The 24,900-nt window shown below is 43.3% G+C and overlaps 1 protein-coding gene across 8 annotated transcripts in view; it reads left to right on the top strand.

The window, feature by feature from the left end:
- Positions 1–24,900, top strand: part of Chb (CLIP-associating protein) — a 43,203-nt gene that overhangs the window by 11,584 nt on the left and 6,719 nt on the right. Inside the window, exons 2-23 of one of the 8 annotated variants that reach the window (XM_076436879.1) lie at positions 841–946; positions 2,673–2,844; positions 3,625–3,801; positions 4,672–4,748; positions 17,121–17,152; positions 17,291–17,375; positions 17,734–17,811; positions 18,679–18,836; positions 18,922–19,158; positions 19,256–19,509; positions 19,623–19,807; positions 20,054–20,179; positions 20,317–20,427; positions 21,182–21,277; positions 21,364–21,544; positions 21,902–22,136; positions 23,097–23,162; positions 23,503–23,834; positions 23,910–24,213; positions 24,287–24,447; positions 24,530–24,668; positions 24,739–24,874. In XM_076436879.1, the coding sequence (XP_076292994.1) occupies positions 841–946; positions 2,673–2,844; positions 3,625–3,801; positions 4,672–4,748; positions 17,121–17,152; positions 17,291–17,375; positions 17,734–17,811; positions 18,679–18,836; positions 18,922–19,158; positions 19,256–19,509; positions 19,623–19,807; positions 20,054–20,179; positions 20,317–20,427; positions 21,182–21,277; positions 21,364–21,544; positions 21,902–22,136; positions 23,097–23,162; positions 23,503–23,834; positions 23,910–24,213; positions 24,287–24,447; positions 24,530–24,668; positions 24,739–24,874 (3,448 nt within the window). Of the gene's footprint in view, positions 1–840; positions 947–2,672; positions 2,845–3,624; positions 3,802–4,671; positions 4,749–14,918; positions 15,076–16,619; positions 16,994–17,120; positions 17,153–17,290; positions 17,376–17,733; positions 17,812–18,678; positions 18,837–18,921; positions 19,159–19,255; positions 19,510–19,622; positions 19,808–20,053; positions 20,180–20,316; positions 20,428–21,181; positions 21,278–21,363; positions 21,545–21,901; positions 22,137–23,096; positions 23,163–23,502; positions 23,835–23,909; positions 24,214–24,286; positions 24,448–24,517; positions 24,669–24,738; positions 24,875–24,900 lie in introns of those variants that run through there. The other 7 variants (XM_076436878.1, XM_076436881.1, XM_076436882.1 and 4 more) reach the window with 7 other exon arrangements.

The following is a 24,900-nucleotide window of genomic DNA, read 5'->3' as shown; positions in this document are numbered from 1 at the left end:
AGCAGTTTATTAGTATCTTTAGGATACGATGAAGAGCTTGTTTTAAGTTTTTATGTTTAAAAGCATCTTTGAGTTTCATTTCATTAAGGAGTTTGTAAACTTCCCTCTTTATTTTCTGAGCGCTTCTCTTATCTTTGTTTAATTTTCGCTTAATCTCTTCGCTTAATTCCCTTTTCTCGTTACTCCTCCGTTGCTTCTATTCGTCTCCAGAAATTCATCAATTTAAGCGAAAATCCGCAGACGAGTCGTAACACTTGGTAGTATAATTTATTTAGAAAACATGTAGGGTTAAAATGTTTTCTCACCGAACAATGTGCAAGTGATTGAACACTGCAGTCTCAGGTGACTCACCCTGCCAATCTCTTCTAAAATTAAACGACGAAGTTCCGCGTGCACACAGACGACAATAGCCTTTAATGAAAAATTAAATCCTCGCGTATGCACGACGCCCAACTCCCACGAAAAATCGTGACGGGCATGAAACACCGGCAGCGAGCGTGTTAATTGATCCCTCGTCAGAGAAACCACATAAGAGCCTTCTGTGCCGAACAAATTACCCAGCAAACCTCGATCGTCTTGTAGCTCAATGAAAGACTCAGAGACAAAGTCCCTGTGAAACGAGGGGCGAAGAGTTCCTCTATAAAGCTGCGTCCACACTGAAGCAACAACTTTCAGTTGATGTTGTATGTACATCCAACTCTTTTTTAGACGTTTTAGAAAGAAGAAGAAAACAATGAAAAGTCGCTCGATGTTGCTTCAGTGTGGGCACAGCTTAACGAGCGCCGCTACACGGTCGATTTATAAAACAGAAGAAGAAAAAAAGTTTTGTTCTTGTTGCAGGTTGTTCAGAATGGTCTCGAGGCGCTCACATCTCTGGCGGATCGAATGGGCCACGACTTCAAGCCCTACGTCTCCAGTATAATTCAGCCGACGATAGATAGACTAGGTAGGTGTCGCGAAACTTTTCTTTTCCCTGGAGCCGTTTTGTCCGTTCGTCTCCGATTTGTTCGCAAATTATTCTTAATAAAGGAAATTGGCCCGCTACCTTCGGCATCCTTCTGTTTGAGTTCGCTGCTCGCCGAAGCTAGTTGTGAAACTGTCGATGACTATACAACTCCATGTCTCTGTAACCTTATCGCCGGTGATACCTAGCCCCGGTTTAGACTATGATAAAAAGAAACCACCTGGACTGTAGGATCGCAGACAATATCTAGCTGCCGAGTCGGTTTTCTGATACTGATTCTAGAGTAAAGATTTACTGTTCGATTTGAGGTCTTCGGGTCTTTACACTCGCGTAATCGATCTAAATACGTAAACTGTCCTGAAAATTTAATGGTAGAACTTCTATTTACGTATTTAATAGTAGAACTACTGAATATATATTGCGCAGGTGACTAGCTTGCTGTGCTTTCTTGGACCGAGACAGTTGCTTTTGTTTCATATATTTTCAGTTGTTGATTGTTCATTATCGTTCTGTGAGAAGAACTCTGTACTTTCGTAAAATATTGGCTGAATGGGTTAATTGGACTTGAAGTAGAAATGTTCGTATGTATGTTCAGTAGCATTCGAACAGCCTTGAAGTATCTGGAACAAATGCAGCAGTAAAAAATAAAAATGGCGTCATTCAGGACACAAAGGGTTAGAATGTCGAGGATGGATCTTTATATTCCGTGTATATTTGGCATCATTTTGATGAAGTTGGTCCAACTGCATACAACTACACGCTTTACGACCGCGTACAGTAAAACGGAACGGTGTGTTGGCATCAGAATTTGTTTCAGAGTTTATTAAGTATAAAATATTAATATATTATCTCTTGTGCAAATTATTTCTTGCTGTTTGTGCCGTGCGAAATCGATACTGTAGAATCCTCTTCAACTGTTCTGTCCTTGGCCCTATTTTAAAAGGGTGAGATGTTTTCGCGAAAATTCGGGAGACTCGAGTCCCGTTGAATTTTATTTTTCATTTATTGGGATCATTCGTGAACGCAATGCAATTGTCCCGAGTCCTTTAGAATTCCATCTGCATAAAATGGGAATTCGCAAGAAATTCCGCAGTCCACATATTACTCATTAAATCACTCAGTTTTGGAGCATTCTCCAGGCTAAGTGCTAGAAAAAATGTCACCCGGTCCTGAACGAGAGCAATTAAACCGCGGAACTTTATGCGAACTCCCATTTTCATAGATCGTTTTAGAAAAGCCGGAGTGAAGCGAAAAATTGTTTTGCTGATTAATAAACTCCTTAGCATCGAAATACTGCAATGATATAATAAAATGTCTGAAGTTCCGCGAGTGTCATGAATTTACCAAAGATCCACAGTCCAGCAGTAATTCCGAACAGCTGACAAACAAGCCGAAGAAATAAAATTCGCGAAGGGCGATAAAGTCAGAAGCAGACACCCTGCATGCGAAAACCGTATTTCAACCGTTTCGGAGCGTCTTATCGGTTGAACTTCATCGCTCACTCGCCGAGAGCCCCGGATAAAATAAGCACGGAAGTTGAGCCGCATTCAACACGGCGCGATATTACGACCGAGATATAAATATACGGCGAAAACCGGTCTTTTGAGTTTTGTCCCCGGCCGCGTGATCTACACGCGATCGCACGCGCGCGCGCGCATGTTGCTGTAACCGCTTTAATTAGGTGACACGGTATTCTTTGTTTCCGCAGGAGACAGCAAGGATGCGACCCGGGAGAAGGCGCAGCTTGTGCTGCTCAAAATCATGGAGAAGGGCTGCATGTCGCCCCAACAGCTCCTGGACAGACTGCGACCGTCTTTTGTACATAAAAACGCCAAGCTCAGAGAAGAAGCGCTGATCCTACTGACGACAACGTTGAACGAGTAAGGATCGCTTGGATTCTGGTCGCATGAAGTGTGTCCCTTTTGAGCTGATCGTATTTTACAATGGGACCTGAATGATACCTTGCCTTATAGTATTGCGTCAAAAGAGAATTGTGGATTTGATAGAAAATATAAATACAAGATTCCTGATAAGATTGTACATAAATAATAGAATGAGAGTTGCTGTTACAAGGCTTTCACTGTTGTAGAAGCATCAATATTTGAGATTGTCTGACCACTGACTGTTTCTACTGGGATCAAACATATCTTATCTTTAAAATAGCTTTCCGAAAGGTGTAAGACTACACCACTATCAATATTTGTAAATGCCTGTCCAAGTGGAAGTAATCAGTAATACACAAACACGTGCCTCCAGTAACAAGTATACAAACCTACTCCTTAGGTCTTAAGTGCAGTGTCAATTGCCAGACAGTTTGTATTTGAAAGTTACACAAGGTAGACACTCAACAAACACAAGTACTCAGTGCATAAATTAGAAGAAAATCGTTCTGCATAAGTGTCTTGCAATTAATGTAGAAAATCCTACTCGTACACAGCATTAAGTCCGCATAATGGTTAAGATTATCTCTTCGAAGATTTGAACGGTCAAAGTATTCCAGATTTCTCAATCAGGTCCGGACAAAAAGTATCAGCGTATTACCGTTGTAATTCGATTGGAACAGAGGAGACGCTTCGTGCGTGCCAGACTAATATCGCAAATTCCATTACAGGAAGAAAAAACATTTGATTCCTTAATTGCCACGATAAATCCTTTTTCAGGCATGGCGCGGACGAAATGATCCTGTCGGGCGTGATTCCAAGTATCGTGAAACTGCTCTCGGACCCATCCGAAAAAGTCCGGGAGACTGCGATGAACACGCTGGCAGACATCTACAGACACGTTGGCGAACGGCTGCGCGTGGACCTGCAGAGGAAACACAATGTACCACAGGCTAAGTAAGTGAGGAGGAGATCGATTCATGGAAAACCACGCTAAACGAATTTCTACAAAACGGTGGTACATACCACTAAACGTCGACTTGATTCTTAGAAACAGTTGCACAAAATATCCTACTGTATCTTTTAAACGAGTACATCAAATTGCTGCACAGTTCCAGAGAAAGGAAACGTGAGAAACGTATACGAGAGTTGAAACAATTAGAGCTAAGGCGTCATCAAAATATATAAACTAAAATATATAAAACAATGTCTGACTTGATTATAGTCGGTCACAGTATTAGATCACGCCTTAACTTCGATGATATTGAATACGCCAGTAAGCGATGAAGTCATTCCAGTGGGTGTTCCCTAATTATTTTGAGCATTGTTCCATGAGATACTCTAGAGAGCCTCACTTGCACAACTGCTGGTCTCTTGTCCGGTCGTTCAGGTTTAATTATTGAGGTATATGCGTACTGCCTACCTAATTGCTGGGTTGAGGTATCATATACTTTAACTGTTGCCTCGTTAGATGACAGTTCTCCTGCGCAAAGTAACGTTTATAAAGAGTGTAATGATAGAGTGAATTGGAAACGTGGAAATCAGCAAAAACGGCATAAACGATTAATTAAACGGCGGAAAAAAGTCAATGTACAATTTATGTGACGCAGAAGCTACAATTCTTTCATTATCTGCGCTATGATTGAGGATTGGTTGAATTAAAGTGTAAAATGAAAATGAACGAATAGTATAGAAGGATCTTCTGTGCAATGATTTTTGAGGATCACTATTCTCACCGGCTGGAATGGTATTTTAAAGAGTGTATGACGTAGTTTAGATTTTAAATTAGATTTAAATTTAAATTACATTCCCTATATGATGTTCCAGGATGTTGTTGCTGATAGATAAGTTCGACCAGCTGAAAGCAACCGGTAACCTGCTGCCCCTGGCGATGTCCTCGGACGGTGAGTAGAACGAAGTTGCTTTAGCAGCTGTTACACCACGAAATGAAGTCAAGAAAGTCAGAAAAAGCTTGCGGCACACGCGTGTCACCTCGCTCGCGGTAATATTATTCAGTCTGTATCGTGCTGCCATCCATGAACACAATCGCGTGGCCGGTAAATGCCATCGCATTCAAGAAGAGACCCGCCTTGTCTCTCTACCTTACTCTCTCTCTCTTTCTCTCTCTCTCACTCACCTGACGACCACGTTCTGCGGGCGCGCACGATGAATATTTAGCGAGGACCGCTTGTTCGCCAACGTGATAAGAATATTTACTTAACCGGCTACGGTAAAACACGGCCAATTTGAATTTAATTACGCCGTCCGGCCACGTTCGACTCCTGACTTCTGGTTCAATTGTCCTCGTGGTGGATGATCATTCTTGCCGCCGGCTTTTTCCTTCTTTCTTTTCATTCTCTCTTTTCGCGAATAACGGCTCGCCACCGTTTCGCGAGATTGATCTCCCGTACAAATTTGGGCGCAATTAGGGGGCCACTGTTTCTGCACGAAATTCGCCAATTGAGCCGCTGGTTGGGAAAGAAACGGCAAAAACGGGCAATCAGCCCGGGGAACGTCTTGAAATTCAGGTTGATCGCCGAGGTGTCTCCGGGCGATCGTCCCCGCAAACTTGTACCGGTCACACATTCGTAGAATTATTCATAGAGACCGAAATTATGGGGCTCGATCGATTCTTATCCGATCCCATTAACGTTTCTTGCGCTTCTTTGCACAGTATAATTAAGTGATTCGCGTACTAGGCTGCTGAAATCCGTCTCTAAACCATTTCAGACCACAAGCGAGATTGTGGAGTCCTACTTATAGTTGTACCAGTCACATATTTGTGCAATTGTTCATGAAAAAAAAACTTCGATTTCGGAGGCTAGATCAATTTTCATCAAATAAGGATTTCTTCCTTTTTTCCACAGTACACTTAAGCGATTCTCAAGTTCATGCCTGAGTCGTCTCGGACTACAAATGAGATTATAAAGGACACTGGACACACTCATGATCGTTGCATGAGTCAACGATTTGTGTTCGGTTTATTTTTTCTTTCTGCGGACGAGATTAGAACAAAGCTGCTTGCTGTTAGAGATAGCCTCTTAAAATAATATAATAGGAGACTATAGAAAGGTTGAGACAATGCAGGAATGTAAAGAGGAGGCATTGTTTGTCCTTATAAATAGACTATTACCTCCGTATATGTAATGCACAGCTTGGGAGTGTTGATGAACTTGTACAGAGTAGTAGACACTATTCTGCACTGTTTCATTGGCCGGCGCCCTGCCTCTTGGCCACGCCCATAGCAGTGAGACACGCCTATTTTTACGGTGGGGTGGGGACGGCGATGTGCTCGTAACGAGGGAATACTGAGGAATACAAAATACATCATTAATTAAAATAAGTATTATTTTGATCATATATAGAATCTCTTTTAATTTTTATGAAACAGCATTTTATTGCGTAAGAGTCTTAAAAATTGCAAAGAATAAAAAACGATCACAACATTCAACAAAAACGAACCTTGCCACGATCGTCGCCCACAGATTCTGAAAAATCATGGTTCCCGAGGCACAGCGGAGCAAGTTTCGCGAATCCTGCCTCACATTACCCAATCGGACTCTTTCGTGTCTTTTGATCGAAACGTTGCATAAGTGGAGTCCTGCACCGTCGGGATTTTTTTTTCGCGACCAGACAAAGATTGATTATACAATGGAATGCGTGTGCGCGCATCGTGAGTCATCGGGAATCTCGATTTGCCCGACCTTTTTCATTCCCCGTGTTTCTTTCCATCGACGAGTGGTGTTTCTTCTTTCGTTCGATTTTATTTGTTCCCTCCTTTTTTTCTTGCACTCGAACAGAACTAATATGCGAAGTATTCGATTGCCGGTGACACGTAATATTCGCAATCGAAATTTGAACAGGCCTACGGCAGTCTTACAATGTTACAAGGCCGCTCGTTTGGAGCTGGACGAGACGTTGGTCCGGTATGAATTACAGACACCGTTTGAAACAATACACCCGGCCGATATTGCACCGCGCGCCGGGCACCTATCGGCCTATGTAATGTTATGTAATATCGCGGAGTAGATAAGAAGGATTAGCGATCGCATTGTGTTGCCACGGTGGAGGAAGCCACGGGATAATCGTCTCTTAACTTCGGCCCTTCGAGCATCCGATTAATGTTCCTCCAAATCCATCGGAACATTCGAAAAAATTTTCAGACAAATTATATTACAGAATTAATCACAGCGCTATTCTAAAGTTGCAAATTTTATCGCAGGCAGCATCGTTTTGTCGCGAATTAAACTTAGGACTTCACAGGAGACGAAATTTGATTTTATCGTCTGTCCAAAAAATGTATTTTCCCGTACCAGTAATTCGATTACAATGAATTTCTGAGTCACCCTAGGTCTTTCAATAGATCGTTTAATCAAAACGATATCCGCGTCGCTGTTTAATGTCCCAGCTTCGAATTAAGATACGATCTTACGTAAATAATTTGCATCTTAATGTCACATTGAAGAAGGTAGGTCACGGAACAATAGGCACGCTGCGACGTGCGAATATTTGCCCGGCGTTGTCCTCGTTCCATATTTTCCAACAGTAACAGAAAAAAAGCTAACACGTATGTATAAATTCGGTTTCGAGTCTAACGAAACGCGCGAAACTTTCGAGTTCTCGTTCGGGTGTGATGTTCCTTTGATGTTCTCGCGGGTGAAAGTGTTTCGCCACGATATCTAGTGTCCTGGAATGCGAAAAATCCGGTAGCACACACACACACACGAGCGGGCGGGAGAAAAAAAGAGCGAGTGGGATATAAAGATAGGAAACGATGAACCTTTTCGGTTCCGCGTATGAAATTCGTAAGTGGCGGTCGCGTTTAAGAACGTGGCACGTTCCTTCGTTCAGCGATCGTGCACGCACGCTGATCACGATTAGGTCATACATGGGCTTGGCAGGAGGAATTACGGCTCTTCGCTTGATTTCAGGTATATTAATAGAACGCCAAATTACCGTGAACAACTAACGAGCATCTTCCGCGTCTACCTTCGACTCTTTTCCTGTTGAAAGTTCCTTCGAACGTTTGTCGACAGGCGGATCATCCTTCGCGAGACTATATTCAATTTATTGCACTCGAAAAATTAATTTTCTATTCGTTTTTTCAGCTTTCTTTTAATCAGCTATCCAAGAAAGCGTTAAAGCGGTTTTATTAATGAAGCAATTACAGCCTCGTAATCACTGAAGCGTACGCTTCAACGCAACACCCAATTAGCGACCTTCGACGATCATTTTCATTCACGATTCCAGCGATGAAAGCGCTTGTGTCGCCGGAGTCGAAGCGTTTAGGCCCGAATTCTTTCCCCACGGATCCATGTCGTGAATTCTTTGTCGGTTTCGTGGAATCTCCGCACAACAGGCCGACGATGTATCCTTGTATACGACACGGAAAGGTTGAACGTACACTCAAGCAAAGGAAAAATTTGCATAAGCCTCGTTCTCGCTCTCTCTTTCCCTGTGACCCGCCACGGGACCCGTGTTTGTCAGAGGTTCGCGTTGAATCGCGATTACACTATCCGATTTCTCTGGCGCTTAACGGTACCGTGCATTATTCAGCCGTGGATTTTCTACAAACCAGTCCATAACTCCCTTAAGGGCTCGTTCGGACGGTCTATCCATCGTGGATCCATGGGAAACCATGAGTTCCCGGCGAACTTGCATCTGAGAAGAAGTTTCTCGGGCAGATTGTACCATTAACTCTAGATCTCATTTAAATTCATCATACTTAAAGTTTCGCATAGATTGTTCCACAGGATCCGTGTCAAATCACGGATCTTAGCAACAGTTTCAGGATTCTATAGCCCTTCTCCTCTGGAGCTAGCACTTTCTACGACGGATATGTTCATCGACAGTTTAGAATAAATCAGTCCACAGCTTGGCTCGGAGGAATTTAGGTCTCGTTTGTTCTATCAATCTTCTCTCTAGAAGATCAATACCGGATTGTAGCTATCCGACACGTCCTCTAAGACTTCCGCAGCTCCAGAGGATCTTACGATCCCCGTTCAGGCTTCTCGGAGATGACTATCCCCTGCCAAAAGAAAAGACTATCCCCTAACTGTCTCCGCCAATATATCAGCTCAGTCGAGCGGTACTCGATCATGCTCGCGGCCAGGAGCCTCGATTGCTTCGATCCGCTTTACCAGGGCCGCATTTAGGTTTCCATAGGCTGCGAACGCCTATTCCCTTCTTCTATCTAAAAAGAAAATGTTCTTCATTCTGAACTGAATATCTCTCGTGTCCCTACATTTACTTTAATTTTTAGATATTGATTACAAAAGATACATCAGTGATCCAACATTGACGAAACAAGATCGATGAAGGTCTCGCAGGATCAGGATTAGAGGCAAGACAAGGCGGCCCTGGCTGTCCTGCGTTTTTCGCCGGCAAACACGATCGGAATCTCAATAGGTGTATTTCTGCAACGCACACCGGTTTTCCCGCGACACGCTGGGATTATTCACCGGTGCCCCGTTCACCGATCGATCGAAATTAGCACCCACACCGCCGCTAGATCGGCGCTCGATCGCGTTGTTGCTCGGCGGCGACCTTACCCTGAGGACAGCGGTGTCCCGGGACGCGTGTGTACACGTGCGCCGCACGAAGTGAAAGGTGTGCTGCAGGGTGGCGACGCAAGATTTATACTGATGCGGTGCAACGGCACCAAACACCGTTTCTCTCTCTGCTACCCGCGATCGGAGATATTAGACAGGGAATAACGCTATGCCGCCGCCGAGATGCCCTTTTTATCCGTACGACAGGGGCCGCGACTCTCGCTGACATTCCGCTCTCGCTGCGCGTTTGTGACAAAAGGTCTGAGAGACACCGTCGCCTCTTAAAGTTTACCGAGCGCACACGGTTAACGAGTCGCGACTCGCAGTAGTGCAAAGTTTCGGTAAGAGAACTGGAAGGATAATGTTTTGATTAGCCCACGAAAAATCTTCAACACGATCCTCCAGTTGCAACAAGTCCAGTCGTTGCCTATTAAAAACGCAAGGTTTAGCCACGGGCTAGCAAACTAGTAGGTTCAGCCACCTCGACGGTGTCTTCCATCTTTGTTCAGCTGATTGCGGCCGGATTCTGCCGTCAGCCTCCTTCCCACGACGCGTTGATTATTCACTCGCGCATTCTTGGTGGTGGAGAGACTTCCTAGGCTGAATCTGCATAAAGTCGGAGGATATGGTCCCGTATGCTTTGAGGAACGTACGTCGTCGACTTCCTCGTCGCGAGATTGCACGATAGGAAGAGCTGTGTGGCTTTTAGCGCGAGCCTCTGGACGATGCACAGACGATCCTTGTAGAACTGTTCGGAATAGTTTAAGGTTCTTTGCTGCGTCAGAGTCGCGCTGAAGAGAACTATGAAGTCGAAAGGAGGATCGGCAGAAAAAAAAAAACAGCAGGAACGAGCGTTTTCATTTTCATTTCGCGCGTGTCGGCCCGGTGAGAACCGGGCTTTAGAAACCGGGTACGAGCGGCGAATAAATTACGGATAGAAAACGCTCGGCGGTGGCGATTCTTTCAGAAAATCGTACGCAGCGTCGTCCGTCATTCGCCGGTGAAAGTCCGGGCCGTTATTTATTGTTCCCGAGGATCGAGACCGCTTCCGATTTCCCATCGACGGGGTTCTGAACATGTTCGAGAGAGGAGCTCGCCGTCTCGTTTCAGCGTCCCAACGGAATTCCCGATGGTTTTTCTCGCGCGGCGACGATGAAAGGGAGCCGAACGGTAGCTGGTGGGGGGCACGGAGACAGACGGGGAAAAAGGGGGAAAACGGGAATGCCGATTCCACGGATCGGTCATTAAATGTTGCTCAAAGAGGAATCGCCCACGCGATTCGAACGAGACTTTGAAGGCGATAATGGTACCCTCTCCGCCTTGCGCAAGAACAACGCGAGTACGCGACGCTTAGGCGAGAGCGTATTATCGCGCGGCAGCGAGCTTTTATCGGCCGAGTTGTTAATCGAGGGTCAAGCCTACAATTATGCGCTCGTTAGAGTGATTTGGTCACCTTGTTCTCGGCCGGCGGGAGGATTTGTCCGATTCTCCTGGAGATCTATGATCTCTAAGATCCAGCTTGAATTGTTTCTACGGTTTCAGCGTTCGAACTCTGGATAGCTCTGGAAACACTTATGGCCGGTGATGTGCATAGTTACGGAGACCCATGCTCCAGATACCGATGTGGGTCATAGATTTTTCTCCGAGATCCCGAAAAAACAGGAAACTCGGTCGATTGGATCGCCATGCGTTTCCCCCCTGCGGAACACGGATTTATGATCGCGTGCGTGCCGGGAATATTGGTAATTACCGGGGCAATTAACATACGCCGTGGACCGAGTGGGTCAGGCGATACGTCTTTTCGAATCGGGGAATTTCAACGCCTTAAGCGGTGTCCCCGACAGATCGAGAAACGATTCCAACGTCGCGTAGCATCCTTAGTCCACGTTATTATTAGTCCGTGCGTTTCCTGTTTCGTCCCGTTTCATTTGCATAAATGTACATGCACGTGTTTCGCGTACCTACACTTGCGTCGCAAACCGCTGAAATCTACCGGTAAAGTAGGATCCTGTTTTCAATTCTTATTTGTATTTCCAAGCGTCACCCTAGAGCGAGTGCTTTTGAACGATTCTCAGTGCAAAGCTCTAGCCATAAACGTCCGAATAGTTTCCGAACAGTTTCTGGACGGTGAACAAACATCTGTCGACCGTTCGATTTATCACGTTGTTCCCCGTCAAATAAAGAGACGTTAATTGCCTGCTTGATGTCCCATTTCGACCGTGTAATTATGCTACGAACGCGCAGTGTGCTCTCTCGGGCATGTTTATTTCTTCATCGTCGCCGAAGGACCGGCTCGCTTCGTCGCCGGGGCGTGCACGTTTATTACAGTTTAAACATTGTAATCATACCGCGATCCGACGACATTCTTTCCCATGGCATGATCTTTAATTACCCACCGGGGCGTGCATCACCGGGACGATGTTAATCACCGGCCATCGAACGATTCCGTTTTTCCGCTCGTTTTGCTTTTCGGCGCAACTACTTACCAGCTGCCTCGGCGGGTGGTCCCAGTGAGATTTAGACGAGAACTATCATTAGTCGCACGATTCAAAGAGAGACGCGATTTTTTTTACAGGGTCCCGTGTCCCACGGCCTGATTCTTGATTCCAGCCGACATTAATCTTCCCAGCGTTCCTTTCTCCGCCCGTTTTCGCGTTCCATCTTCTGGAACGAAACCCGCCGCAAGAAAAATGTCCTCGTTCGTGATTATGCTCGCTGCTACCAATTGCCTTTTTCGTACTGCGGCTGACAAATGAACGCTCGTTGCTTCAGCATTGTGCCTTCTGCCCACCGATTTGCGAAATGTTGATCCTTTGATGTGTGCAACTTTTTCGTGGCTGTTCCTTCTTCTTTTTAGTGGAAAGTTTTAGTTTCAATCTAGGTCCTCCAGTCGCATTCAGCTTGGCATAGGTGATCGATAAATCTACTGCGGATTGTATGCACTTATGACAAAAGTATCAGTAGTAATCGGGAAATCCTCTTTTAACTTTTTTCTGCCGGAATCGTTCGATAAGACTGTCATAGAACGTTTCAATGCAATTCTAGACCATTGTCGTAGAATTCTACCTTCGCGAAAATATTTTTCCTCGGCGAATGCATGAGTACACAATGCGATAGGCTCCTGTGCCGGGCGAAGTGTTCCAGTATACGGTGCGTAAAGTCGTTATCGTGTTACCAAATACGATATCGAGGAATTAAAGACGAAATTTTATAGGCGTCAGCCGCATTCGAATATCAGGTTTTAGGGGGAAGAAATCCGTCGGCCGAGCGAATAGTTAAATCACCTGCGAAACAAAAGCGCCCGACAGGCTCTCGAAACGATCGAGCCCTGGCAACACGATCGTCTTTCCTCTTCGCAATTTCACTTTCTGCTTATGGGCTTCCTCTGCCTGCGAAACAAACTGCTGCTCGATCGGATTCCATCAAGTTCGAGACATATCGAGATAATAGCACTAAAAACAAATGATTCGTTTATTTTTAATTAAATTTAATCAAACATGAACCTGTGGTTGATAAAGGTTAAGACATACGGACTGAGTACGCCGGTAAATAAAAAGAGAAGTTAGCAAAAACGAAATTCGCGTTATCGGTCCATTAATCGGAGAACGAATGACATAATTAAAAGCGCGCGTCGGCGAGGAAAAGACAAAAGTGCGCATCAAAGTGCGGTCGGTTGTTGCGAAACCAGCCGACAAATTATCGGTCTACGTGAAACAAGTGGCTGATTAATGCGGGGAAACAGCCATGCAGTCCAAGTTCAATAAGCCCTCATGAATATCAATCGATTTCATACCTGATGCACGTCTCGCGAAACCGGATGATTTATTTCGTGTTATTGAGAAGCGTTCGGTACCCGGTCGGCTGCTTGAAAGCTGCGCCGAGTCTGTGGCAAGGTTCAGAACCTTATTCGTAAATATGTAATACGATTTTAGCAACCAGTTTCTTTTTAAGTTCTGATCGTGCTCGGGAAGAAAAACAGGTGACACTGTTCTTTTTTTCTTGGAAGACTCATTCCTGCACCGACGCGCGAGCTAAAACTTCGCTGTAGTGGGGTGTTCATTGTTCTTGCAGAAATAAGGAGAAAATAAAGAATAATATCTCTTTTTTCGTCAATTTCAGACAATCTGTAACATAAAAGAATAGTTACGTTATTACAAGTCAAGTTTTTAAAAATATTTATACATAAAATTGGGAACTAGAATTATGTCAATATCGACAAGTTTTATTTATTGCTTAGATAAGCAATTAAAAAGTTTCAATCCTAGTGAATCTCCGCCTCAAAGGATCGACGTGTTGTTAAAAAATTTCAACTTAACTGAACAGCAAGTATCTAAACTAATTTGTTAGTCATAAGAGACACCCGACATATGCAAGATGTTTGTAAATACAACATGGGGTTAATAGCGAGTAGTTAGTGACTTGAACGCCAGACACGCGGCGCGAATGATTCCTGCTGCAAGTCTGTAAACAGTTCACGGTCCATCGGCAAGAATGATGATGCGCGGAGAACGGGGAACCCAGCCGATAAAGAAAAACAGCGTAATCCGGATCCTCTAATCGTCGCTCGGTAAGGGAGACGTATTGGATGCCACGGGCCCCTCGATTTGGCCCCCCAATCAGGGCCACAAACGATAGGGGAAGGTCCCCTCCCTACGGTCGCGCGAGTGAGCACCGCTTACCGGGAGAGTTCCCGTAGAGTAAACGAGAGTCGCCATTTAGCGGCGTAAGAGAGAGACGGCGCGGTGATTTCGCGATGCTAGACGCCACACAAAGCAGTGATTTCGCGCGCTCGCGTGTCTCCGAGATATCGTAAAAAGAGACGTTCGGCTGACGGTGATCTTGATCGTGTTTCTTTTTTTTTTTTCTGTGTCACCGGGTCCCGCGGAGAGTGTCTCGATCCAAAGCTGGCGTATACATACGCGTAGACGACGACGCCTGTTCACGGACAATGGGCAAGGACGATCGTTTCAGTTTTCTACCACGTTGTTTGTTTACCTGATCGGAGTCTGCCTCGGAACGAGACGACCTCTCCCCATCCAGTTCGACGGTTAGATTCGCCACGGAATCGTCGTCGGCCTTGTCGGTTTCGTCGATTTCAACGTTTCAACGATCGTCACGAGCCTCGACGCTGCCACGCGGGATTATCGCGGCAGACGTATTTTCGCAACACGTAACACTCGATCGCGATAACGAGCCGTTTCTAGTTCCTCCATATGTAAAAAGAAACGGGCCAGTGCGCGTCGCTGGAGCTGCGGATTCCTTCGGCGATTCGGAACAGGCTGCCAGTTCATCGGAACAACCGCTGGAAGACAATCGACAGAGTTTAGTTACAGTCATCGTGACGGACGCAATTTCGAGATTCGTTCCACTGTCGGACGCGACTACGTGAACGTGTCGATTCGTTTCGTGACAATGGCAAAATATGCACTCGACGACGAACACTCGTCCTGTTGCGATTTCGTGCGGGAAGTTCGCGGGTGCAAGTAGAAGTGCATGCCGGAACAAATAATCGGTTCTTTCTGAAATATTAATGCACTTTCTCAGCCGGAGCGCCGAACGAATTTCACCGTCGAAATTATCGAGTTTTTCCTTTTGTTGAGATCCCGGCTAGATATCATTTTCTAGTAAGAAGCGCGCGCGAGAAGCGGTCTTTATCGTGTGAAAGGTAAACTGTGGACAGGTAAACGAGAGATGTTAGTTCCGTCGCGAAGGCTCGTGTTTAAACACGTGTGCGTGTGCCTATGTGTGCGGTAATGAATTACGCGTAAACGCCACACGCCGCATTCGTGACGCAATGAGCCTTGGAAAAGCAATTCATTTTTCCGCAAATATGCTGCCGATCGTGCCGTTGTTGCTCGCGGAAAAATTCTTACGTAAAGTGGAAAGATAATCGACGAGTCGTACGCGGAAGGTTAATCTTGAATATATTTGACGGAACGCGGCGGTCTTCGTCGGCCGGAATAATTACCTTTTGTGCTTATGGAGATTGTTTTATTTTTGTCGTAGAAAGAACCTCTTCGACATTCTGTGTGACTCTTGCGATAGAAAATTTGTCGCGTTCGAATCACGACCGAGCCAGCCGAGCATGCCGCCGCTGTGCGTTATCTGTAACGTGAGAAAATAACTCTCCCGTGTCTCATTGCCGCAGTTATTACGAATGATATCGCGGATGCAAATCTAGCTTCTCACCTTAGCGCGTTGAACTCGTGCTCAATACCAAGTTCGATCGGTAACCTGTACTCACAATATTCCATCTTTTTGAGCAATATCATCTCGGGGTTTTTAGTTCTCAATTATCAAGACTCATACGCGTCAAAATTAGAGCCTTCGATTTTGGACGTGTACTAGAGGGTTAAGTGTACACTGAATTTTTCGTGAATTCCGTGTTCCTAATACGAAAAATACAGACCAATCAGAGCGCGGCTCGTACGCTAACACTGCGCTCTGATTGGTCTTTGTTTTTCGTTAATAATTTAAAAATAAAATACATTTTTACTTCAAATGATCTCAGCAATCACCCATTTCAACTAAGTACAACATTTTTGGGACACCCTATGTTTTGTTTTCGACTGCTGATGTCAGAATCAACACTTGTAATGTAAATACGCGAATATTCATCGACTTGAAATACACGTGAAATAGGGACCTGTAACTAAAATCGACTTTCTCGTACACCACCAATGACAATTTAACGCGTCACAAATTCACTATAACTTGGATTACTACATCTGAACAGCGTAATTGCTACTCTTGCTTTTCCGATCTTGTGTAATGACGGATAATCAAAACGGCAAATGAAAATCGTTTGAAATCAGATTGTTACTCGACACCTCCCGTGATTTCTCAAACCGGTTTCCCTATTACTTTTTGTTACATTGTAAATCGAATGGTTTCTCCTTTGTTGATGACTGTCGATAGATAACAAAGAAACAACGATCCACCTAATTTCGTTCATTAAATTCAAAGATTACAAAAAATCGTACGGATTCTTTTCTTAATTAAGGGAGGCAAAAAATCGCTTTCACTGATGCGTGTGTCGATAACTCGAGTCGCTGCGCACAGGGTGTCAAAAATACGCGGTATCAAAACTTCTAGCGAACGATTTTTAAACGTGTCGACGGTCGACTTCATTTTGATCAAACGAACATTTTTTTTGCGCCTCTTACGAAATCATTTCGTTTATCGATGTGTGCCATCTTAATTAGCGGGATGTTAATTTTGAAGGAAGCCAGAAGATGGGGGAGTAGACTATGCCACAATGAGGATTTCTCACACTGTAATGACGTTTCCTGAAATCTCGTCGAGTGCCGTGTTGTGTTCTACAAAACATAAGAGATCGTTCAATGGTCCTTTTGTTCATTGACTGTGTACAGTAATCTCGTAATCTTGTAAAATGAATGACGCCGGTATAATTGTGTCAAGCGGCCACCGCTGCCTGCACAGAGGATTAAAAAAATATCCTAGTATCGATCATAAGATATGGGATCCAAGTAGTAGATGGATTCTTCAATGGGATAACATTGTAAAGCACCCAGGTGCTAGAGCGAGAGGATGCCATTGTGACATTCACAAGCCACCATGGCTATATCCAGACTTAGGTACATAGTTCTAAAAATAGATGCATCATTGACTACAATAGATTATGCTCCACGAATTAATCAGCTTCATTTAAGCGCACTAGTCATTCTGCCAAACTAATGCTTGTCTCAATCTCTCTGATTCCAGTTGGAAAGAGCATGGACGAGACGGACAGAGCGGTAAGTGTTTCATCAATCATTCCTTAAAACTTTGAAACTGTAATTTACCCTTAGAACTATATTATAATACTGTAATACTATAATATAAAAGTTCAGCCATTGTAATGAACTTAAGTGGAATTGATTAAACTGTTGCAGATTAAGTCAGCTCCTGTGAAGAGGTCAACGGCTCCTCCAAAGAGAGGACAATTTGGACCTGCGAAAGCTCCCCCGTCTGCTATTGGTACATATAGATTTACTGGACAGTTATTAATGAGTGACTTTATTTGATGACATTTTTGTTTGTTGTGTTATATGTCGATCGTTTTGGGTGCTACAAGCTACTTATATAAAACATCACAGTTTCACTTGCTTCATATGAATACATATTGCAAATCTTACGATTAACTTCACAGAAGCACATTTTCCCTTGCAACTATCGCACAGATGTGAAGCATTGCTAACTTACAAACTCTCACGCTTTGGCTTTTGACATGGCGTTTGTAATAATGTTAACGATGTCTCGTTGTACACCAATCCACTGTCAATCTCACTGTTGACATTTTGGTGACAAGAATGCTAATTATTCGCTTGCATGACAGCTCATCCTGGTAACACTCCACAAACGGTTCCAAGGGCAACAACCGTCAAAAGAAACGTATCAATAAAATCAGCAGCAGGTATCTAAAAATTCCATTGGCTTTACTAGTCCCATTTTATATCATGGTGGTTTCTTCAATAAGTTCCATATATTCCTCTCAAGACTTCTTATATTTATATTTTTTCTCCCCTTCTTTATAGACAACCATCATGGTATAAAGAACAGAAAGAAAAATTATGAAAATTCGATTGAACTAATACGGATCATACGACGCGCATATTTTAATTTAAAACCCTCGCATACCATCGCGCTTTATCTCGGATCATTTGCTGATTCAAATTAAACATAATCCAAACGCAAGCGAGATGCTCAATAAAACGCTTACACGTCTTTGATCTTTCTGCACCGCTTTTTACGTCTCGTTGTTCACCTCATAATACTCCGTGAAGCACAATACACTTACGATAATAAGGTATTGTATAATATAATGCACAGACGATAATTTTTTATTAGCATAAAGATGCCATATAGTCACGGGAAAAATAAATTATCATATTTTATAAAATCATAAATTGTTTGTGAAATGCCCTAACCAGTTGCTATTAACATTGCGGAATAATATTGATCACGTCAAGTAATACTTATTCGTGAATTACAACAAAACAGAACAATTAAATATCTGTATTAAAATAGAATATCGATAAGGATGTCCAAGAAAAAATGATGGCACAAACAAATTTTTCATTTTCAAGGTTACTGGGAGGTCATCAGTGTTGATATAAAAATCAACGTTCAAGTAGTCTTGAAAATAATGTTTAAAAAATTCATCTTGTACATTCTTTTTTTATTTCTGAATTAAACGGATATATTTAAATGCTCTATTTTCTGTAAATCAATTTGTCCATACGTCCATACAGGAATATAAAATTATGAATAATATATATAGGTCAGGCTGGTGCTGTCGACGAGGAAACTTTCGTCACAGCATTCGAAGATGTGCCATCCGTGAACTTGTTCTCAGCAAGGGATCTAGAAGAACAGATGAAAACGATAAGAGAAATTATTGGCGACGATAAGAAGGACTGGAAGCAAAGAACAGAGAGCGTACGTTTCGAATAATACTTTGAAAAATCTTTCGAAAAATTGAAATGTTAATAAAAATGTCTAATAAAATAAATTTGTCCACCAGATGAAAAAACTGCGATCAATCGTGATCGCGGGGGGTATAAATTACGAGAACTTCATGGAGTGTTTAAAGAACATGCAAAGAGCGTTCGAGGTCGCCTGCACGGATCTCAGGTCGCAAGTCGTGAGGGAAGCGTGTATCACCTTAGCGTATCTGAGTCTACACTTGAAAAATAAGTTCGCTAGTTCTGGAGAGGCAGTCTTGCTCACCTTAATGAACCTGATACAAAATAGTGCCAAGGTAAGATTCCTGATAAATTGCTGCCCGGTAACATGCGGTGACGTATGGGAACCGTAACAAAACGTGGCAACTTGCGTCAACGAATATGCACATACAGGTCGTGGCATCAGCCGGTGCAGTGGCCGTCAGGTTTATTCTACAGAACACACACTGCAGCCGTTTCGTGCCAATTATCACGTCGTGTTTAAACAACAAAAGTAAAGACATACGACGAGCCTCCTGTGAATATCTGAATTTAGTTCTGCAAACGTGGCCTACCCAGATATTGCAGAAACATGTACAAATTTTACAAGACACAATCAAGAAGGGCATCGCGGACTCGGATTCGGAAGCGAGAGCTTTCGCCAGAAAGTGCGTTCATTTATTTATTACTATTATTATTTATTTCTCCAGTCACATTTATCTATGTTACATTATCTTGCAGCTAACTTGTTAACCTGTACTTAATCTTTAAATGTTTTCAGGTCATACTGGGCATTCAAAGATCATTTTCCGGAACAAGCAGAAGCGCTGCTCAATAGTCTGGACACTGCGTACAAACGATCTCTGATGTCGCTTAGCAATAGCGGTAGTATAAACAGTTTGAATGTGGTCACGAGATCGGCGAGTGTCAGCCCTAGGACATCCCGACCTGCGATGAGCGCCACAGGTAAACTACATTCTTCTATTTAATTCTAAGTCTGTGTGTTTAATGGATTAGGTCATCCCATAAATGCTTGCCACTTTTCTGCAAACTCGGTACTAAAAACTGAGATTATGGGATGACCTAGAGGTATATTGTGTGTTAGATGTAAATGGAGTGTGTCTGTCGGCGAGAGAGCAACGCAGTGTAAAATACTTCTCACTCTTTTTTCATGCTGCTTTTGTGACTCCTCTTTGCATTAAACATACGAAGGTAGTACGGAAAATTTGCATCAGACCGCGGGTCAACCACACGGCCCGCTCAGACGTACCCCGTCCTTGCCACGGTCTTATCGTCAGTCCGGTATCCCAATTCTACAGAGACCCACTGATTGTCATTGTAATTGTTATACATATTGTTTGTTGCTTCAAAAATATCACCGCGACCTTTAGAGTACATTGCACCCATGCATCCGATAATACGCGGCATCTGTCAAATGCGTTGTGTATGTATATCCGTTGGATTTCTTTTCTCAGATCGTGGAACACCGGGCGGTAGATCAACGAGCGCCATAGATCTGCAAGCCGCACAAAGAGCAAAAGCTAGGATGATGTACGCAAACATCAGCAGGCAGAAAGCCTCCCTCCGTGAGTTCTTTCTTTGTTAACTTCAATTTTATATGTATCTTGACACTCTGTGTTTAGAGGTGTGCGAGAACCCGAAAATGTCGGGTCGGGATGGGTCGAGAATTTTATTCGGGATAGGAACGAGTACTCGAAACTTTCGGGATATCCGAGTAGAGCTGGGTAAAATTTCGGAGGAAAAATATTTCTAATACTATTTTAAATAATCGTCGTCCTACTATTGAAATAGAATACTAGTTTAAATGAACTTCCCGTTATATAGTATTTAAAATATTTCTTGACGATCATTCTATATTTTCCGACTTCTTTTCTCATGTAGAATTCCCCCCTCCACGGTTGTACCCACTACTGGGACATCCTGTAGACATATGGAATTAAATAGTTTACTTTAACCCTTTTAGTGCCGGCGGCCGATATATCGGCTCTTGCTCCACTGGCGAGAAGTGCCAGAGCCGATATATTTCGTCCTTAATATACTGCTTTTTGAATCATGTAAATATTGTTTTTCGTTTGGTTTTTATGAGCATTTTCCCAAACCCTAGTAAAACCATGAAATTCGGCCGGTTATTCTCGCATAGGCACCTCTTTTTCGCCTGGCACTAAAAGGGTTAAAGTCGTTTTTTGAAAGACCGTCTCAACCCGATGTCTTCCCGACCCGACCATCGGGTACCCGACATTTTAGGGTTCTCGCACACCTCTGACTGTGTTGTTGTAATACGTTTCAACCACGACTCATGTTATTGCTCCATCCTTCCAGCGCGTCCCAGTAAATCACCAGACACCACAGCAGTGGCTAGTCCAGAAAGAACCGCAAGAACAAGAACGAGAATGTCCGGAGTGTCGCAATCTCAGCGTAAGTATAAAGAAAGGGGACGACGGGCTCTCCTTGAAGAAACATGATACAAGAAAGGTCTCAATTTGTGTATTACACGGTAACAGCCAGCAGTCGGTCGGGATCACCGTCGTCTAGGTTGAGTTACGCCACGTATAATCGCGAAGGAGAATCCTTGATCGCAAGGCCCAGGCGATTATCTGGACATGGCATCAGAAGCACCGGCAACAGCCGCGAACCTAGCCCGCAAAGGTTCGGAATGGACAGGAGTTTCGCTAGTAAAATACGGTACGCTGTGTTTACACGATCAACATTTTTTTCATGTTAGCACGCTGAAACGATCTTCCACTAAATGGAAGTACTAATGATGTTTCGCTAACATGGAATTTGATCTAATCCTGCAATGGCGCACTGGAGTCTCCTATTCCAATTGTCTTTTATTGGTTTACTCAAATTCTCCAAAAGTAGAACGCTTTCTTACCGCATAGCTTCTGTTAGGTAATCGAATGTTGTAGCCTTGAACTACATACCTGAAAGTATTCTAGAAAATTTGTACAGAATTTTTCGAGCCATCAGCGTGCCTTTGCAGGATTCGTTAGACCTCTAGTTAGCAGGTGGAGTGTTTGATTTTAATTATGACCGTAGGGGAAGGAATTTGTACATGTCGCCGACGGACAGGCCTCAATCCAGACCGGTGATGGCACAAAAAATGCTGCAACAGTCGCGCGAAGCGGAATCAGCGTTGGCGGATGCGCTCACCTTCGACAATATCGACAGTTACACCAGAACGCCCAGGGGCAAAGGTGATCACAGTGACGACAGCGAAACTAGCAGTATATGCTCTGAAAGGAGCATGGACAGCTTTAGACGACCGAATGACGTAAGTGAGAAGAGTACTGTAGAGTCCCTGGCATAGCGATAAAAACAGTTCTCACCTTACGATCAAAGTGGAAGAGTAAAGTAATTAAGTAGCGATGACGTACTGTGTCTAGTAACGCTCTTGTTCATCGTACATTTTCAAACCTAAGCTTGTTTTATTTGTTAAACGTTCTGCGAATGAATGATCGAGCGCGCTACTTGGCAATACGATATATATGTATCATAACAACTTAACCCAGACATACTTTAGACAATTATTGTACATTGTGCTTTCTTAATATATGTGCCAATAATTATGAAAGTGGTCTAAGTCAAAATTTAAAAAAAGTGAGTTAATCAGTTATTTCACATAATTGTTATGATATTGTTAAAAATTAACCGTTAGATAGTACTTGTTGTTCCAACATTTTATGGAATCCATTTAGTGTTAATATCCTTTTCCTTTAAATATCTCGAAACGAGAAATAAATGACTTAGACCACTTTCATAATTATGGGCATATATATATATATATGCCCATACTATATATATATAGTATATGTATGTTCACTTAGTTCATTAACGCTTCTCTAATGTTTGTGTGCGATAAAAGTACACAGCACTATGCAGCTGCAATATAATTTACAGTCGGAGGCTGTCAGCTTTGAACGTGTACGTGTCTTCGGATACAGTGTTTTATTTTAATTTTTTTATATGAAATCGCATTGTATAAATATTGTTTCATAATACACATTTACGTCCTTGCGACCACGGGTCCACACACAATCCCCTAATTCTTACCCTCGCGAGGGTAGACTTAGGTCGGAAGCTTAATGAACCAGTGCTTTTCGTCTTAGGACAATGTAGATAACGCATGTATGGTTTTTTCTTTTGGTTTTGTTGCGGCGTATTTGTTTGGTTTGGACTAACGCGATGCGCCGTTCTGTTCTCCATATCTGTCCATCGTCCATCTACCCATTAGTCGTTCTCATGGAGTGGCTCCCAGCAAAGACTGTACCGTGATATGTGGGATCAGTCTATCCCTAAGGTTTGTTCAATTTACTATTCATATTCATTTACTCCATACAACTATACTATACACTTGTGGCGTAGAAAGACAGATTTGTGACGTATCAGGTCGAACCATAAGTAATTTCCGTTTCGTAACTAACAATCCCCGCGCTAATAATTGCTGTTTTATATAACCATTTTCGTTATTGCTATCAGCTCATATTCATTCGATTTGTTTCAACGCCTGCAGCGGAAGTTGTTTATGGCTCGATCATTAATCAAAATCCATCTACTTTGCGAATAAGATTTTCTCGTGTGGCTGTCGTTATTGCTATCTGTTGTGATTATTTTACATATACGGACACATTATTTTGCAGGATATTAAGGAAATTATTGAAAATTGTGCGCATAAACATTGGGGAGATAGGAAAGAGGGTTTGGTAGGCTTACAACATTTCCTCTCCAATGGGAACACGCTTACGGAGACGCAGCTGCGCAAAGTAACAGACATCTTTACTAAGATGTTCATGGATTCACACACGAAGGTGTTCAGTTTATTCTTGGACACGTTGAACGAGCTGGTGGCCACCCATAGCGAGGACCTTGGCGACTGGCTGTATGTCCTGTGCGCCAGGCTCTTAAATAAATTAGGCACCGATCTCCTCGGGTCTATCCAGGCCAAAATTCACAAAACTCTCGATGTCGTCAGGTGAGACCTTGTGATTTATGGTTCAAGCAATTCTTAATGTGCGATTCAGGATACTTATTTAACATCTGTTTGCAGAGAATGTTTCCCAGGGGAACAACTGCTACCAGCGGTAATGAGGTATCTCACGGATCCCACTCAGACGCCTAACACTCGCGTGAAGGTAGCCACCCTTACCTTTATAACTCAAATAGCAGAAACGGCGGAGCCGTCTGCGTTAAGTAATTCCGCGGGGACGGCACTCGCGAGGTTACTTGATTGGTCCAATGATGTTAAGAGCCAGGATGTCAGAAGGCATGCACAGAACGCTGTCATATCTCTATACAATTTGAACCCCCCGAAAGTGACCATGATATTGGCCGAGTTACCCAAGTCTTACCAGGTAAAGAATACAAATATTATAGGATATAAATACTATAAGAATATATATTAGTGATAGAAATATGAATTTACAGGAAGCAGCATTACCCCTAGTACAGAACCATCTTAGAAAATCCTCAGGCTCCAATCCAGCATCGCCTGGTACACCTCCTCCCAGGGCTCAAAGCTCTCCGGCACGTTCGAAGCTCAAGACCGAGGTGGAGAACGCTGATGAGAACCTGGAAGAAGTTTATAAGTGAGTAGTTGTCATACACGCGAACGGAACATCTAATAATCCCTCATTGTTTGTCATTTTAATTTGAAAGTACTTCTCACAGATCGTTAAGACGCACCACAGCGGAGATTCAGAATTATGGGTTTGAACGTTTAGAAAGAGCGACCACAAGTAAAGACAGCGGGATCAGCAATATGGCTGATGTGGAAGAGAAAATAGAAGGTCTTACGTTGTGTAACTCGGTAAGAAAACGGACGATGTACGTGTTATTTCTAAAAGCCGATTTTTTTATATTGTTTTTTGGGATGTTAGGGTCGCTCATCTTCTGTTTCTTCGCCCACCCAAAGAGGACGATCCGTTACGAGTATTATCACTGTCAATGGATCCAGCGACACGATCGCGGGAGATCTCATTCTACCTCAAGAAAATAATGGTTACAAGAGCCACAGTATGTTCACCACTTTTATTAAAATA

Source organism: Lasioglossum baleicum, chromosome 13 (genome assembly GCF_051020765.1).
Source record: "Lasioglossum baleicum chromosome 13, iyLasBale1, whole genome shotgun sequence".
NCBI lineage: Eukaryota > Metazoa > Arthropoda > Insecta > Hymenoptera > Halictidae > Lasioglossum > Lasioglossum baleicum.
Note: the sequence above shows the minus strand (reverse complement) of the source record. Positions and strands in the feature narration are given on the sequence as shown.